Below are 15,407 nucleotides of genomic sequence, written 5' to 3' on the forward strand. Positions count from 1 at the left end.
GGCGCCGCGTCAGAAAACCCCGGGGCCGAGGACTGAGGACACGAACCGGTTGGTGAGCCTCCGCCAGCCGTGTAGAGTGCCGGCAACTGCTAATGGTTGCCGCTGGTGTAGTACCACTTGCCGCCGCAGGCATTTGAAATGTGATGAAGTCACTCCCTGTTGCGGCGCATGTACCAAGAGCGGCCACGAGTGTGTCTATGCCAATCGAGATGAAGCACGACCAGGCCAGGTAGTACAACAAGAGTCTGAATCCCCTCGGAGGCCTCCAGACTTCTCCGAGCAGACCTTCTCGCTCGCTGAAAATTTGGAACTCAATTCGGCAATATCACCTGAGCAAGTCTTTGACTCTGCTCTCCAAAATCACGCACAGTATGACGAAACAGACGCGGCGGCAACCGCGTTACCCGTCACCACCACTGCCCGCGACGACTCGACTGCTAGTCCCGGTGACTCTTCCTATACCGGAGTCAGCAGTGCCACTGCACGGTGGTTCGGCTTGTTGCTTGATGACGCTGCTCTGGGCCTTGAGATCGACGCTGGAAATGCCTTTCAACTGGCTGCCGGCGACGCGCTGTTCCGATCCACAAACCCCCTGGACTCGGACAGCGCTCCTCACTTCAGTCCAGTGCAGAGTAGCCATGTGAATGAGCATGCTCTGTGGCAATGCCCAGAGCGGCTCTCACTGCTGCCGACCCAGTGTTTGGCATTTGAAAACTTTGTGCGTAGAGTGGCTTGCTGGCTGGACTTATTTGACTTGGAGAGCCACTTTTCTGTTCTGGTGCCTCGTCTCGCAGTAGGTTTTGTCCAATTCAGTATTGGGACAAAGACGTGCATGTGAAACTAACGTTTGTAGATGTACAATGCGGGACTCATGAATGCTATTCTGGCATTGTCTGCTCGTCACATTTCTCTCAACCCGGCCGTGTCTCTCAATACGCATGATCGGAACGGAGCCCTCAAGTATTACTATGAGACTCTGCACTATGTGCAAAAGGCGATGCAGTTCGACTCGTACAAGACATCCCTTGAGCTCTTGTCGACTGCATTGATAGTGTCAACCTACGAAATGCTCGATGGTTCTCGCAAAGACTGGGAGCGCCACCTCAAGGGAGTCTTCTGGATCCAACGCTCCCAAGAGATCAATGGCGAGAGTGGGGGGCTCAAGCAAGCAATCTGGTGGGCCTGGCTCTGTCAAGACGCATGGGCGGCGTTTAGGGAGCAGAGGAGAGCATTTACCATCTTTCGACCGACAAAGGCCCTGAAGGATCTGAGCGAGCATGAGCTGGCATGCCGCGCCGTCTTCCTCTTCACCAAGGCGGTCAACTACTGCTCAAAGGAGGAGGTGGAGTTGGATCAAAACAGCATAGCCAACAGAGCTGCCAAGGCGGACAGCTTGCTCGCCTTGCTGCAGGAGTGGCAGAACTTTTTGACGCTCAAGTTTGCCCCCTTGCCGGTAAACGATGGCGTCGACTCGGATGTTTTTCAGCCAATCTGGATACACCCGCCAGCATTCGGTAAGATCCGGAACAAAGATTGAGGTTCGATACGGAGTACTGACTGCACGAAGCGGTGGCCATCCAACTTCACCATGCCGCCCGGATCCTGATTCATTTGAATCGGCCTTCCGTGGGTGGCTTGGGTGGGTACATGAGGACGCAGAAGGAGGTCGCTGCCTCTGTCGATACGATAGCCGGGATCGCGAAGCCCCTGAATGACGACGGTGCCTCGCTCATCTCCTCGCAATGCTTGTTCATAGGTGAGTCTGCCTTGGCTAGAACGCTTTTGGACGAGCTAACACACCCACAGCTGGCATGTGCACGCAAGATGCGAGAAAGCAAGAGGTCATCCTGGAGCTCATCGATGCCTGTCGGCAACGAACAGGTTGGCCGATCAAACCTCTCGGAGAAGAGTTGCAAGAACTTTGGAGTAGATGTTGATACGTTGAGCTGAAAGCCTTCAAGTTTGCTGGAGGAGATTGCACCACCGCCTCTTCGACCTTGAAACCCCTATTCCTTACACTTGTTGTTCATGTCATGATCTCGGAAGATCCTGCTAGATGGAAGTCATAGCATATAGACACGGAGAAGACGGATGAAAACCTCACGCAGTAGATAACATAGATGAGCTCATGCAGCTGATGAATTTTTCTTTCGGCTTTTCCTTTTACGGACATTATGCCTTGCCGGACGAACCGCAGTGGTCCATCCACGCCGCTGTCAGCCCAATCACTTGCTCCACTCCTTGCTCCATCAATGTCGTCAGAGGAATCTTTCCAGCATTCGCGGCAAAGTGATCGAGGTAGTCATCAAGAACCAGCTTGTTGACGTTGATCTTGGAAACTCCAGCCGCGATGCACTGCTTCATCAGCTCGGGAGCAAAGCTGTTGGTGCCGTGTAATGCTATCCGCACGCGGCCTCCCGTGGTCTTGGTCAGGTCACCGAGTCTAGATTCCACTCGTCAGCATTGACTGATGCAGGTGTAAATTCCGCCATTACGTACCTTGGGAAGTCTAGCTGGGGCCCTCCTGGCCCGTACTCGCCGTGTACGTTGCCAATGGCAGGTGCCAGAATATCGACACCGGTGCCCACAAAAGCCTCCGCCTGCTCTGAAGTTGTCTTGCTTCCCTCCAAGCCCTCTGTGTCCATGATGCCATCCTCGCCTCCCTCAATACGCCCCGGCTCCGCTTCCGTCGCGATTTTTCTGGCGTGGCAGTACTCGACGAGCTCCGTGGTGCGGGCGAGGTTCTCGGCCTCCTCATAGTGCGACATGTCGACCATTATGCTGTCAAAGGGCAGCGTGTCGGCCGCAAGCCGGATCAGCTTTTCGTCTTGCGCATGGTCGAGGTGTATCGAGATGGGTACGGTGGCGGTCTTGACGGCGTCGGCGGCTGTCCGGACGAGCAGGCCGTCGGAGAAGGTTATGGCCCAGGGAAAGAATTGGATGATGAGGGGCGAGCGCGTCTTTTCCGCGGCGCGCACCAGTCCGAGGATCTGCTCAATGTTGTACGCTATGGCGGCGAGGACGCCATATTTGCCCTCCTCTGCCGCCCTGAGGATTTGCAGCGTCTTGTTGCTTTGCTTCCAGTCCGAGGCACCCATTGCGATTGTAATTGATGAATTGGTGATTGGGAGACGTCCGAATGTCCACTATTTCACAGTTTGACAATCTTGCTTGCGCAAAACCGTAACGGACGTCATGGTGGAGCGACGCGGCGCGCTGCCACTTGCCGAGCAAGAGCCTCTGGGGTTCTGGTCCTGAACTCTGAAATGCTGGAGAAAGCGGGGACGGACGGACACCCAAGCGCCCATGCAGATGCGATTCAGCGGCGCGGAGGTGGAAAGGTGCCCCGTGTCGACGGTGTTGTGGTTACCGAGCCGAGCGAGCCGTTGCCCTCGAATCGAGTCAACCTCCAACACATCCGCTTTCGAAGACATGCACAACCTTGATGATGCAGCTTACACAGCCTGCGTCATACGTTGACCGAAGAATGGGCTCTTCCATTTCGCATGGAGCTTTGCTGAGCAGTCCAAAGACTCCTGATTGAAACAATTGTCCATTATGTCTTCCTCGACTCCAGCTCAAGCTCCGGCGGCCGCGGCATCTTCGTCTGCTGTACACATCGAGACAAAGATCCAGCTTGCTTCGAAAGTGATCGCAAGTAATATGACCCTTCATCTACTCTGTAGTCCCTCTGCTCACGGGTCCCCGCGAAACAGTTACCGGCGCCAACCGTGGAATTGGGCTTGGAGTAGCAGAATGCTGCTTGAGCAACGGAGCGCACCGCGTGTATTCGATAGACATTTCGCCACCAGGAGATGACTTTGCAGCCGTTGCCGAGAGATTTCCTGGCCAACTGCTGGCCGTACAAGCAGACGTGACACAAGAGGAATCCGTTGAGCAGGCCATAAACAAAATCGTAGAAGAGGCAGGGGCTTTGCACGGCATGGTCGGTAAGTGAGATGTTATACCTATCGGGAGTAGTCTATGGGTACTAAGCTTAACTTCAAGTCAATGCGGGCCGTACTAACCACAAGAGAGCTCTTGACTTTACCAAGGAGGAGATTGAGAACCTTTTCTCTGTGAACCTATTCGGGGCCTTTTTTTGTGCGAGAGTTGCTGCCAGGACGTTCATCAAGCTTAGAATCAAAGGAAGCATCGTCTTTACCGCCTCCATGGCCTCGCACCGGCCGAACAAGGTAGGTCTTTTCATTAGAGCCTCGACGGGCAGGCTCAGCAAGACTCAATGTCAAGGCCTCAATGCCCTTCAATCTTGTGCTGATTTGTTTCAAAGAGGGTACCCAGCGCTCCGTACGGAGCATCAAAAGCGGGCGTCAGAAACATGACGAAAACGCTCAGCATGGAGTGGGCGGAGTACGGGATACGCGTAAACAGCGTTTCGCCGGGCCTCGTGAACACTGCCATGACCTACTGGGTGCCCCAGCAGCCAGACTGGGAGCAACAGCTGAAGTACTACCGGGGCTTTCCCAGGCTGGCGGAGGTGCAAGAATTGGGAGGCAGCTACGTGTATCTTCTCAGCGATGCTGCGTCGTACACCACGGGCATCGATATGCAAATCACGGGCGGAATAGGCAGTATGTGTCCCGTCTCTTGGATGAATGAAAGCTGACTCTTCTCCAGTTTGCTGAAGGACGTAGAACGGCGAGTAGAGGCTTGTAGTACTTGACGGAATTGTCGATGCAAACTGACTTTGTGGTCTGTTGAAGGACATCGAGCGGCGGAAAGAGGCTTGTAGCTGTTCATGGAATAGTCGACGAAGTTTGAATCCGAATGCGCGAGTCGGGACTTTGCCCGTTCGCTTTGTTTGAAGCTTTGGCAGTCTTCTCTTCTGCATTTTGGTGACATGGTCTCCAGAGCCGACGAAGAAGCGGGCGTTTTCGATTCTGTGCTTTATTAGAAAAATTCGAGAGTAGCAAACGATGTAGAGTGCGAGACCTGGAAGAATTTGGCCGTAGAAAGGCATAGATAACTCGCGGGACACAGCGAACAGACGAGGGCTGGAATTTTGCGGAGTTGGTAGGTCGTCACCGTTTCTCGACGTGTTTGCTCACAGTCTCTCTCCACTTAGACAGCCTCCCCGAAGCTACCGCGCCACGCACGCGTTCCACCGATTTTCTGCCAACCTCAATCCAAACCCTTCGCGACAGCGTCTTCCTTTACCCTCCTTCTCCCTCTCACCCGCTCACCTGTCACGGCGCTCTGCATTGCGGCCGACTACTTACTATTTCGACACTTCCTCCATCAAGCACTCTTCCGATCGCCAACCAGCGCGGCACGCGTTTTCCCCAGATCACCATCATCAGAGTGTTGCAGCTCAAGGCGATAACCCAACGCCGGTGTTGTCGGAATCGCATTTTTGAATCGCTTTGCGTGGAGCATTCTCACCTGCGGCATCCTCAACGCCAGAGTCTCCGCAGCAGCACGCCTCTGGCCGCATCCGCAGAGCAACATCTTCGGAACAGCTTCCTACTTCACCAAGCGATTTGAATCTGCTAGAAGCTCGCACCAGACTCCCGATACCTTCGCCACACGCTAGCTCTGGGTTGCTTCGGCTCCCAGAGCATCTCAAGATGGCCTTGGATAAGGCCACCGTCGACTTTCTTGTCAACCATGTGGTACTGCCTCCGAAGCAACCTCAGCGCTTTGAAGGCAAATATGAAGAAATCAAAGGAGAGGCAGAGCTTCTCAACTTTGTTCTGGAAGCTATGAAATCCTTCTCGCAGCAATGTGACACTCGAGCTCAAACAGCCTGGCAGTCCGCCATCTCTGCCCTTCAGAACTGGCAGAAAGCTTTGGCTGGCGCAACGTTATCCCAGGAGCCCTTGGTAGAGGTGATGTCAAATCTGAAAGAACTTGGTACGTGCATCATCTTGCTCTGATAATAAGGCCAGCGCCTTCTGTGTACTGACCAGCCATCAGAATCTCTCATGCTTCACCTGAAGTCCCAAAATGCGGGTCTGCTCATTCGTCGCAATCTTGGCAACAGCATCACCTTGGACGCTTTCGAAGCGTCTGCGCAGTCAAGCGAAGTCATACAGACCCCAGGAAGGATGCTATGGACGTTCCCTGGCAGAAGCGTGATGGTGCCTCGCGGAAAATTTCAAGACGCGGATTTCATCAAGCTATTCGCAGCCAGGATCCAAAGTCTACACGCCGAGCAAGTCCCTATGATGATGCCCACCAGTCGGAAGGGTGGAGAGGCTCCTGTAGAGGAGCGCGACACGGCTCACCCTGGTCTGGTCTCCGAACAGTTGTTGAGTATGATCACTGCTCTAGGCGGTGATCATGTAGACGGTCCAAGAGTCCAGAAGCTTGTTAGAGACGAGGTCAATTGGGACGACAGCGCACTCCCATGGAGAAGGTCGCCTCTCTGGCTTGTCATCCGCGTCTCCATAAGTCTCGTGTTGGAATACAACTTGCACAAGACATCCGCCAAGACTCACTACAAGAATTTTATCGCCTTCCTGATCGCCGAGATCAGCGATGCCGTCAAAGACCGGACGACCACCGACCTGAAGGCGGTCATCAACATCAAGGCGGCTCGAAAGTTGGCGAAGCTCAGTGAAAATGGTTTCGACTTCGTCATCGCGGCCGTGAAAAGCGCTGTAGCCGATTCACGAGGCTCTCTCGACGATTTGTGGCAGCAGATCCAGCAGAATGAGAACCGCTTCATCGGAAAGCTCCCAAGCATCGCGACCGACGATGACAAAAGTCTCCGTCTGTCAAACAGTCGACCATACTTGGTCGAAGCAGTAAAAAAAGCCTGTTGCCAGCTTCAGCGATCAGAGTTCCAGCCTAAGAATCCGGTTTTGTTGAAATTCTACGACAACGGACTGCCATGTCTGGATGAATTCCTGGATTTAGAAGACCGCATAATTGTCCTGGAGCAATTTGAAGCTTGGATTTTTGAGAACTTGGACTCATGGAAACAGAGACGAGTCAGTTGCGAGGAAGACTGCAGATTACTTTCAAGCACAAGGTCCAGGTACCAAGAGCTCGCTCGCCCTCTTTACGATGGCAATGCCCGAACTACGTCGGTCATGCTCCTGGTTGTCGTAGAGGTCTGGAGAGTGATCGACATCATGTGCGTGGAGTCTTACTCAATTATGAAAGACTATCGTCCCGAGATCCCGCTGAGGCTCCTCGAGCCTCTACTCCTCCCCCAGTTCGACCACATGGAGATCTTGCTCCGAATTGAGGAGCACCTTGAGAAAAGATATCGGGAGGCTCGTCGAGACTTTCCTCGCATTCTGCAAGACCCGAGCAATGGCAACGACAGTTTTGCCGTGCGCTTCTATGATCGATCGCCAAAACACCAGGCACTCAGAGCCGAGATTGACCGTGAATCGCAAGCAAGAAGAGACAAGAAGACCCAAGAGTGGACAAGGCAATCGAAGAAGTTTGAGGACCTCCAGCACTCAGCCAAGCAGCTCGAACACACACACAGGAGATGGGGATGGCGAGCCCGTCAAAATTGCCAAAAGTGCACCCTCGAAGAAGAAGCGAGCTCGATGTCAATCATGGTGGATGAGTGGGCTCTCCCGGATGACCTCGTTCAGCTAAAGGTGGCGGTTTTTGAGCTTGACTGTCCCAGCGGCTTTGCGTCCTGGCGCGACACAGTATGGTCCATTATTCAGGACTTGGGTCGTGGCGAACCAGTCCAAGGATCATCTGTACAGGCGACGCTTTTCCGTTACGAGAACCTATCCCACAAAGCTTCATCCAAGGGGCAAAGAATAACTCTTGGCTCAATGGCCAAATCATTTCTCGTGTCCCACTACAGAGAGTCGAAGTTTCCGGTTGCACTTGACAGTGTTTTGCTCAAAAATGCCCTTCAATATCGGCTCATGGATGGTTCATCCCTCACTTGGGTCACCGACCAGCGCGACGAACCGAGCTTCCATGCTTCCTGCGTCTCGCTATTGCCGCCGGGAGCTTACGCAGATTCTCGACTCCAAGATTTCGTGAACTGCAGACTGGCCCCCAACGAGGCTATCGCACGCCAAGGGGACTGTGCACCTGGAATCAACCACCATGAGTTTCTGGCCTTTGCAAGTCTACGTGCTGGTGAACGCATCCAGCTTCTCAACGTCCTCCGAGAGCTCGGAAGCCAAGATCTTGCACTTGGGGCTGAGGAAGTGCATATCCTGATTCGTCAGGCTACACTCCAGTCAGGGTCGAGCAACGGCAACGGACAGGTCCTAAGGGTCGCCCACCAAGTGTTTGAAGATGATGAATTCTGCGGCCAGCTTCTCAACCTCTTGTGCAATCATATCGAGGCAGTCCAGGCGAATTGGAAAGAGCAGCACCGGCTGTCGACCTTGATAGTCTTGGGGCTTCGGATTCTGTCTCTCTCAACGACGCCTGCCATCCTGGACCGGGCGCAGAAGCTGATCAGAAGGGTTCGAGAGGTTGCTCTCTCCTGGTGTCGTCAAATTACTTCGCAGCTGCCTTTGTGTTCTACTGAAAGCTCGGCTCAAAATCTCAGGGTCGCCATCCTCCGGTCTGCTTTGGCATGCCACCTGACATTTGACACCGACCCGGAGAATACCCCAAAGATATTGAAAACTCTGCAGGATGTCTCTGACCTGATTGAGGCATCCATACACGTCTTCAACAATCGCCCGATCAGGAAGGAGGATCTCCCAAGGGAGGTCCAGCACAACTTACTTATAAGCCACAAGCTTTCCCAAAAGCTGTTGCAACTTCTCCGAAAAATTCTATCTGAAAGCGATGCGGGTGTCAACCAAGCGCTCGGCATCATCTGTAACATGACCGAATTTGCTGGAAAATGGACATTTCCAGTCGGCCCTGGGAGCTCTTGGGTGGCAAATGAGACTTCTGAGATTTCAGGAGGACGCAGACAAAAGCTGCATCTCAATCTCCTTAACGGCGAGTTGCTGGTTGATGGCCAGCCTCTGGGTCGTTTGCCTGCACAATTCACCGAAAAGCCTCTCTACAGGAGAGTCTTCGGCTCGGTAAGCTTTTTCTCAACCTTTGTGGAATTTCACTAACCTGCAACAGCGCATATTAAACGTAGCGGCCTCGAGTCTGCCCCAGATGCAGTACCGATCTCTTGATTTGATTGAAGGACATGAGGTAGCCACCGGTTTCCATGGTAGATTGCTTAAGCTAACAAGTCCCTAGGTTCACGTAGGCTTGAACGGCGGCGAGTTGCTGATAAAGGCCGTCACTGATATGCAAACCCTCCGTGTTATACCGCATGAAGTCTTTCAAGGCGACATTCCCCACCGGTTCCAGCACGACTTCGTCCATTGGATGGACATCGAAAATCGGAAAATCGAATTCAGACCTGTCAAGAATCCGTGGGCAAGGTCTCTGAAGACCATGGAAATGGCCTTCGACCCAGATGCGATGTCGTCAATGCAAGTTGGAAGAGACAAGCTCATCGACAGTCGAAGTCCATTGGGCAAAGCTGTCTGTGAAATCTTCTCGGTGATAGAGCGCGCTGCTCACCTGGTCGTCACCGCTCCTCGATCCGAAGAAGGGAGGATTGAAGTCGAGCTTCCAAGATTTGGTGTCAAGTTTTTCATCAACAAAGACGGTATCTTGGAATCTCAACAGCTTTCTTCGACAGTGGCCGAGGAGCAAGATGTGAAGTGTCTGTATGGCCTTCAGAACAAGCTTGTCCTGAGAAGCACCGGCTCTCATGCCTCTATCGACCAGAGAAGCGTCATGATACCTCTTGGATCCGTATCCATCAGCAGCATCGACGGACATAGAAGAGTAGGCATCGAGACGGGACACGCCGAAAAAGTTCGTTTTGTTCAGTACTACCAGAACACCGTCCTCGGCACACTTCAAGGCGCTTCGGACATCACTGAAATCCTTTTCAAGGCTTATCTCCACGCCACGACTACCTTTGTCTTACCAGACCCCCTCACCCAACAGACTGGGACCTCAGAAGCACTGTTAACTCTGTCCGACCAACGGCTGAAAACTTCGTTTCCCCTTAGCAAAGAAGCCATTTTGCTCTTGAGGAAGATTTCAGAGTTGACTCCCATGCGCCAGTTCTACCCCAAGCATCTACAGAAGATGCAAACGGTGTCTTGGCATCCAAGCCTAGGTCAATTGGCACAAGACGAAGCATTCTTCACGCTCGCTTTCGACATTTACTCCCATAACTCCCGGTTCAAGTTCGCGATGCCCTCGACTGGCAACGACGTGATCGAGGACTTGCCCAGCGACATTCGAGGAAACTGGATCTTGTTGAAGAGAGCTTCTTTGCGGAACGCCAGTGTTCGAATCCCATTTCTGAAGCAAGCGGCAACTGATAAGGATCAGCCTTATGCTGCGAGGGACAGAGGCATGGGAAGTGCGCGGTCTCTCCGTGTCCACAACATTGCCTCTATGATTCGTGAAGGGCCATCTCAAATTGACGTGATTGAGAACCTCTCGGCAAGAGTTCAATCTTGGAGCGAAGTCGGGGGATACCGCAAAGATTTCGAACAGGAAATGGAGGCTACCCTTACGAACATTCTAAATTTCCCCGTCGCCCGGTACTGGGGGCTTCTTTACGATCTCTGCCACGACTACGACGAAGACAGGGATCGTTATAAGCTCATGTTCCTTTTCGCCACCATGACGTTTCTCGATAGCGGTGTTGAACCGTATCTGAGGACTCTCCTTGGAATTGCATTTTCTGGGCGTTTCAGAGGCATCATGCCTGACCACTCTTCCTACACTTTGCGGTCGGGCAAAACCCCAGTCTCCTCCACAATTGAGGCCAAGATCAGCAACTTCTTCAGAGGCTTTGAAGAGATGAGAGATGAAGACGAGGAGGATCGCGAGGAACGCTTCAAAATGTATTCACAACAGAAAGTACAGCAAACCGCGATTGCTGTACGGCATGTCACGTCACAATGGCCTTGCAACGCACCGACGCTTCCTCCCCAATCTCAGATACCATTGTTGGACTTTGCTACGGCTGCTCGAGCCCTCCAGCTGTTGTTTACCGAATGGAACAAAAATCGTTTGTTCTCCATTCACATCGACAGGGTTGAAGAGGTCTTGAAAGATGTGCACATCTCCACGCCGTTCTCGCCATCCAAACCTCGAGAGCTCCCGCTTCATACCACAGCAGCCTCCTCCAACAACTCTCAACAAATCTACTCGTCACTCGTTAGTCTGTTGGGAGAAAGGGCCCCGCCGATGCTTGGAGAAGCCCCTCCAACATTAATCGCGGTCCGCAGCACAAGTCACATGGAAATCTCATCAGACTATAGTGAGCTTCGCCAAATACTTGAGACTTTACAGTCCGGTGGCAATCAGACCCGTGTTGCTTACTTGAATGATCAAATTTCGAGCTTGAAGGCCTTGGAGGACTTTACTACCATGGAGTTACCCAAGGAGATCCTGGAGAGTCTTGAAACACTTTTGCAGCACAGGGCACAGTCGCTGGATTTCCTCCGCCAATGTTTTGACACTTTCAGGAACGTGCTCCGTCCATCCAGTGCCTGTGCAGAGGTTGCTGCAATGGCTGGTCTATGGCCACGCACAACAACGTCTGCTCTTCTGGCCAATCTCTCCACCAAAAGCATCGACGGCCTTTCGGAAGATTGGACAAAAGCCTTGACTATTCTGGGAGAAGCGGTCGCACTGTTTCAAAGATCTGAGCGCCTGGTGAACTTCAAGCTAAAGAACAATGTCCTGAGCTTTTACAAAGAGGCCGAAGACGCTGGTCGCCAAGGCTGGACATCCACGGAACATCCAGAATGGCTGCTCATCGAGATCGAGGGAAATATCCAGATCAGGCACATACAGGCCATTGTTGCCAAACAGATGATCGCTCCGGATGGAAATGAAAACTCGACGCTTCAATTGAACATGGGAGAAGGAAAGTCGTCGGTAATAATTCCCATGACCCTAGCCGCTCTTGCAGACAGGAGCCAGCTTGCTCGCCTCATTTGCCCGAAGCCATTACTCAAGCAAACCAACTCGTTGCTCAGCATGCGACTCGGCGGATTGGTTGGCCGCCCAGTTTACCACATCCCCTTCTCCCGGGACACCAGACTCAATGAGGCGCAAGTTTCGAGTCTGCGGCTGATTTACAAGGAATGCATGGAGCAGCAAGGTGCGATCTTATCGTTGCCTGAGCACATTCATTCATTTCGCTTGATGGGGAGGGAACAACTCCCGATACGCCAAGGACTTGCGAAGTCCATTATTTCCACCGATCTCTGGCTTCAAGAGCATTGCCGCGATGTCCTCGATGAAAGCGATGACCTGCTGGATTCAAGATTCCAGCTCGTCTACTCTATGGGCAATCAGCAACACATGGATGGTCAGCCTGACAGATGGCTACTGGTGATGGCGGTCCTATCACTTCTGGTGGACGCAGTCAAGCGAGAGGCCGATCAATTATCATCGCTCGAGGTTGACTACCGTGGGCGGTCGTTCCCATTCCTCACTTTTCTGGATCCTCAAGCCTGCCCTATCCTGCTCGACTTGCTCGTCGAGGGTATTTGCGAGGGCCATCTGGCAGGTGTCTCCTTCGAGCACTGCTCTACGATTGTGCGTAGAACAGCGCAAAAATTCATTCAGCAACGTGACCTCTCGACCTTGCAGTTCAAAATTGTCGAAGAAGCTTTCGAGGGAACGCCAATGTGGCTCAAGCTGCACCTGTTACGCGGTCTCTTTGCCTACAAGATCCTCGAATTCACCTTGCAAAACAAGCTCTGGCTTGTGAATTACGGCCTGGCACTGGATCGATGCCTGATGGCTGTTCCTTATAGAGCAAAGGGAACGCCATCTGCCAGGGCTGAGTATGGTCACCCAGACGTCGCCATCACATTGACCTGCCTGAGCTACTACTTTGGTGGCCTCACGCATGATCAGCTCAGACACTGTTTCGAGATTCTATTCTCCGAAACTGACCCATCTAGCGAGTACGTGCGATGGGCAACGGACTCCCTTCCCTTAGAATTGCGTAGCCTCGATGGAGTCAATCTGGACGACCAAGACTTGTGGGCCTCAAAGGTCTTTCCAGCTCTGCGGTACTCAAAAGGGGCCGCTGATTTCTTCATGGCCCGCGTCGTGTTTCCTCGCGAGGGAAAGGAATTTCCAACCAAGTTGTCCTTGTCGGCCTGGGATTTGCCTTCGACCAACAAAAAGATGATCACGACGGGCTTCAGTGGCACAAACGACAACAAGTCCTTGCTGCCAACTTCCATCAAACAACATGACCTGCCCCAGCTCCGACATACAAGTGCAATGGTCCAAAATCTTCTTCTCAAACAGGGAAATCGCATGTACGCCGAAGCCAAAAATTCTGAAGGTCGGCGGTTGGATTTGGATGGACTTTTGCGCATGGTCGCGACACAGCAACAGAAGGTGCAAATTCTAATCGACGTCGGCGCTCAGGTTCTGGAAGCCGGGAATGAAGAAGTCGCGCGCAAATGGCTGGAACTTTCGCCTGAATATGAGGCAGCAGTGTTCTTCAATGAGGCTGATGAGGTCATGGTCTTGGATCGGGACTCTCACGTCGAATTTTTGTCCGCGTCGCCGTTCAAAAGAAAGCTCGACCATTGCGTTGTGTATCTTGACGAAGTCCATACCAGAGGAGTTGATTTGGACTTGCCTTTAGACGCCCGGGCCGCTGTGACTTTGGGTCCAAGTCTTACGAAGGACAGGCTGGTGCAAGGTATGAGTGCCACATTATTTTTGAAAAGGAAACATACTGACGAATGACAAATAGGCTGCATGAGATTAAGGAAGCTGGGCTGCAACCAGTCCATTGTCTATTTCGCTCCACCAGAAGTGCATCAGGCAATTCTCGCTCTTTCTGGAAAGATTGATGCATCCAGGCTCGACTCAGCCGACGTTTTGCAATGGGCTTTTGTTCAGACCTGCAACAGCATAGACAAAATGAAGGGCCTGTATCTCGTCCAGGGCCTGGAGTACCGCCACAGAACGAGAGTGTGCTCAAAGCTTTTCGGCGACAATATCGAAGTTCCGCTCACCGAAGAAGCCATTTCTTCTTTCAACAAAGAGATCCTGGAGCCTGAGGCCCGGACGCTTGTGGAGATGTACGGCGCAGATGCCCGGAACAACACCATACGGCCCTGTCTGATGGACAAAACGGCCGAAAACGACCCGGTCGCCCGTCCCCTCATTGCGCAATGGAAGTCCTCCAACTATGGAAGAAGCCAGGACCACGTGCTGCAAGAGGAACAAGAGCGCGAGATCTCGCATGAAGTTGAGCAGGAGCGCGAGATTCAGAAAGCGCCCTACGCCGAGGCTCTCCCTCACACGCTCCACAAGGAGGTCGTCGAATTTGTCAAGACAGGAATTCGAATGAGTCACAGCAGCGCGGCTTTCAGCTCAGCACTTACAGGCCTTGTCAAGACGACTGCGCACGAAATTCTAGGCGCTGTTGACCATTCCTGCATCAGTGTTTTTGTAACGCTTGATTTCATGAGAACAGTCAAGCAGGGCAAAGTGCCTGACCAAGACCAGTTCATCAGACCAGCCAAGTTCATCGTTTCGAGCAAATTCTCAAATGACCTTGTCATCATCAGCCCATACGAAGCCAACGCGCTGCTCCCAGAATTCCGCACCTCCCAAACTGTCCGCCTGCACATGTACTCGCCAATGACATCCAAGCAGATGCAGTCTTTCAGCGACCTGATGTTCTACACCGTTACGGACATCGATTCAAGCACGCCTCTAGACAAGCCTTCGCTGCCGACTCCGCTTTCGCTTTCAATTGCCCAGCTCGACGTTTTCGCCAGTTGTCTCTTCTTGAAGGATTACGCTTCCTACCTCTGGGTCTGCGACTTCCTGGGTCTCGTGGCGCGCAAGGACCGCACCGACGGCAACGGCCGCAGCCAGGGTGTGCGCATCACCAGCGACGGCTTCGCCGATCCAGCTTCCAGGGCCGCCATGTCCTGGCCCGTTGCTTCGCCTTTCAAGTCCAGCCCGCTCCCCTTCCTCCGCGCGCTCATGGGCATCCGTCGCAAGGGCCAAGCCTACTCGCAAACGCACCTGGGCAATGTCACGAACGGACGCGTGTTGACGGAGGAAAGCTTGCAGGCGGTTTGAGAGCAGGAGAGGAGAGGGGATTGAGGAGAAGCTGAAGAGGGGAGATACCGGGTTTTGTACATTACGTTTCCGAGCCACGGGGGCTCAACTTTTCGCAACACATGGCTGATGCCATCATCGACGCGACAGGATCGGGGTAGAAAAATGGTGCAGATACGGCCTTGAGAGGCCACAAAAAATAGGTAGCAGATCAGGTAGAAAATCAACCGTTTGGTTGGCCAGTGTGGTGCGAGTTGCGAGCTGCGAGACACGTGAAAAATCGACAGTTGCTTGATCGCCTAAATCTCTCGGTCCAGACAGGCGAAACAAAATCCCTTCTTGATTTA

At 52.9% G+C, this 15,407-nt stretch overlaps 4 protein-coding genes across 4 annotated transcripts; 3 read left to right on the forward strand and 1 right to left on the reverse strand.

Moving 5' to 3' along the window:
* Positions 1-643: 643 nt before the first annotated feature.
* BKA78DRAFT_246796 (uncharacterized protein) lies at positions 644-1,937 on the forward strand (the record flags this gene model as incomplete). The annotated part of the gene is made up of 4 exons (XM_066884247.1): positions 644-793; positions 854-1,514; positions 1,568-1,756; positions 1,807-1,937. Coding segments are annotated over 4 exons (1,131 nt in total), but the record flags the coding sequence as incomplete, so codon positions are not given.
* A 235-nt stretch (positions 1,938-2,172) lies between these two features.
* Positions 2,173-3,098, reverse strand: BKA78DRAFT_246488 (tagatose 1,6-diphosphate aldolase; the record flags this gene model as incomplete). The annotated part of the gene is made up of 2 exons (XM_066884220.1): positions 2,173-2,443; positions 2,500-3,098. 2 exons carry the CDS (start codon positions 3,096-3,098, stop codon positions 2,173-2,175), a joined length of 870 nt encoding a protein of 289 aa, XP_066748547.1.
* Positions 3,099-3,461: 363 nt separating this feature from the next.
* Positions 3,462-4,948, forward strand: BKA78DRAFT_90272 (short chain alcohol dehydrogenase). The gene is made up of 5 exons (XM_066893938.1): positions 3,462-3,658; positions 3,717-3,950; positions 4,009-4,196; positions 4,292-4,592; positions 4,639-4,948. Exons 1-5 carry the CDS (start codon positions 3,559-3,561, stop codon positions 4,644-4,646), a joined length of 831 nt encoding a protein of 276 aa, XP_066748548.1. The 5' UTR covers positions 3,462-3,558; the 3' UTR covers positions 4,647-4,948.
* A 640-nt stretch (positions 4,949-5,588) lies between these two features.
* BKA78DRAFT_247113 (uncharacterized protein) lies at positions 5,589-15,081 on the forward strand (the record flags this gene model as incomplete). Its single annotated transcript, XM_066884277.1, has 5 exons — positions 5,589-5,874; positions 5,938-8,996; positions 9,043-9,117; positions 9,166-13,681; positions 13,736-15,081. The coding sequence occupies 5 exons, from the start codon at positions 5,589-5,591 to the stop codon at positions 15,079-15,081; spliced, it is 9,282 nt and encodes a 3,093-aa protein (XP_066748549.1).
* Between the last annotated feature and the right edge of the window lie 326 nt (positions 15,082-15,407).

The sequence above is a fragment of the Phyllosticta capitalensis genome (genome assembly GCF_038381095.1).
Source record: "Phyllosticta capitalensis strain CBS 128856 chromosome Unknown BKA78scaffold_2, whole genome shotgun sequence".
In the NCBI taxonomy this organism is placed as follows: Eukaryota; Fungi; Ascomycota; class Dothideomycetes; order Botryosphaeriales; family Phyllostictaceae; genus Phyllosticta; species Phyllosticta capitalensis.

Excerpts from the sequence above, each read along its gene's own strand:
- BKA78DRAFT_90272 (XM_066893938.1), top strand. The coding sequence starts at position 3,559 with ATGTCTTCCTCGACTCCAGCTCAAGCTCCGGCGGCCGCGGCATCTTCG. Across the intron at positions 3,659-3,716 it reads TGCTTCGAAAGTGATCGCAA|TTACCGGCGCCAACCGTGGA; the intron begins GTAATATGACCC and ends CCCGCGAAACAG. Across the intron at positions 4,197-4,291 it reads CCTCGCACCGGCCGAACAAG|AGGGTACCCAGCGCTCCGTA; the intron begins GTAGGTCTTTTC and ends TTTGTTTCAAAG.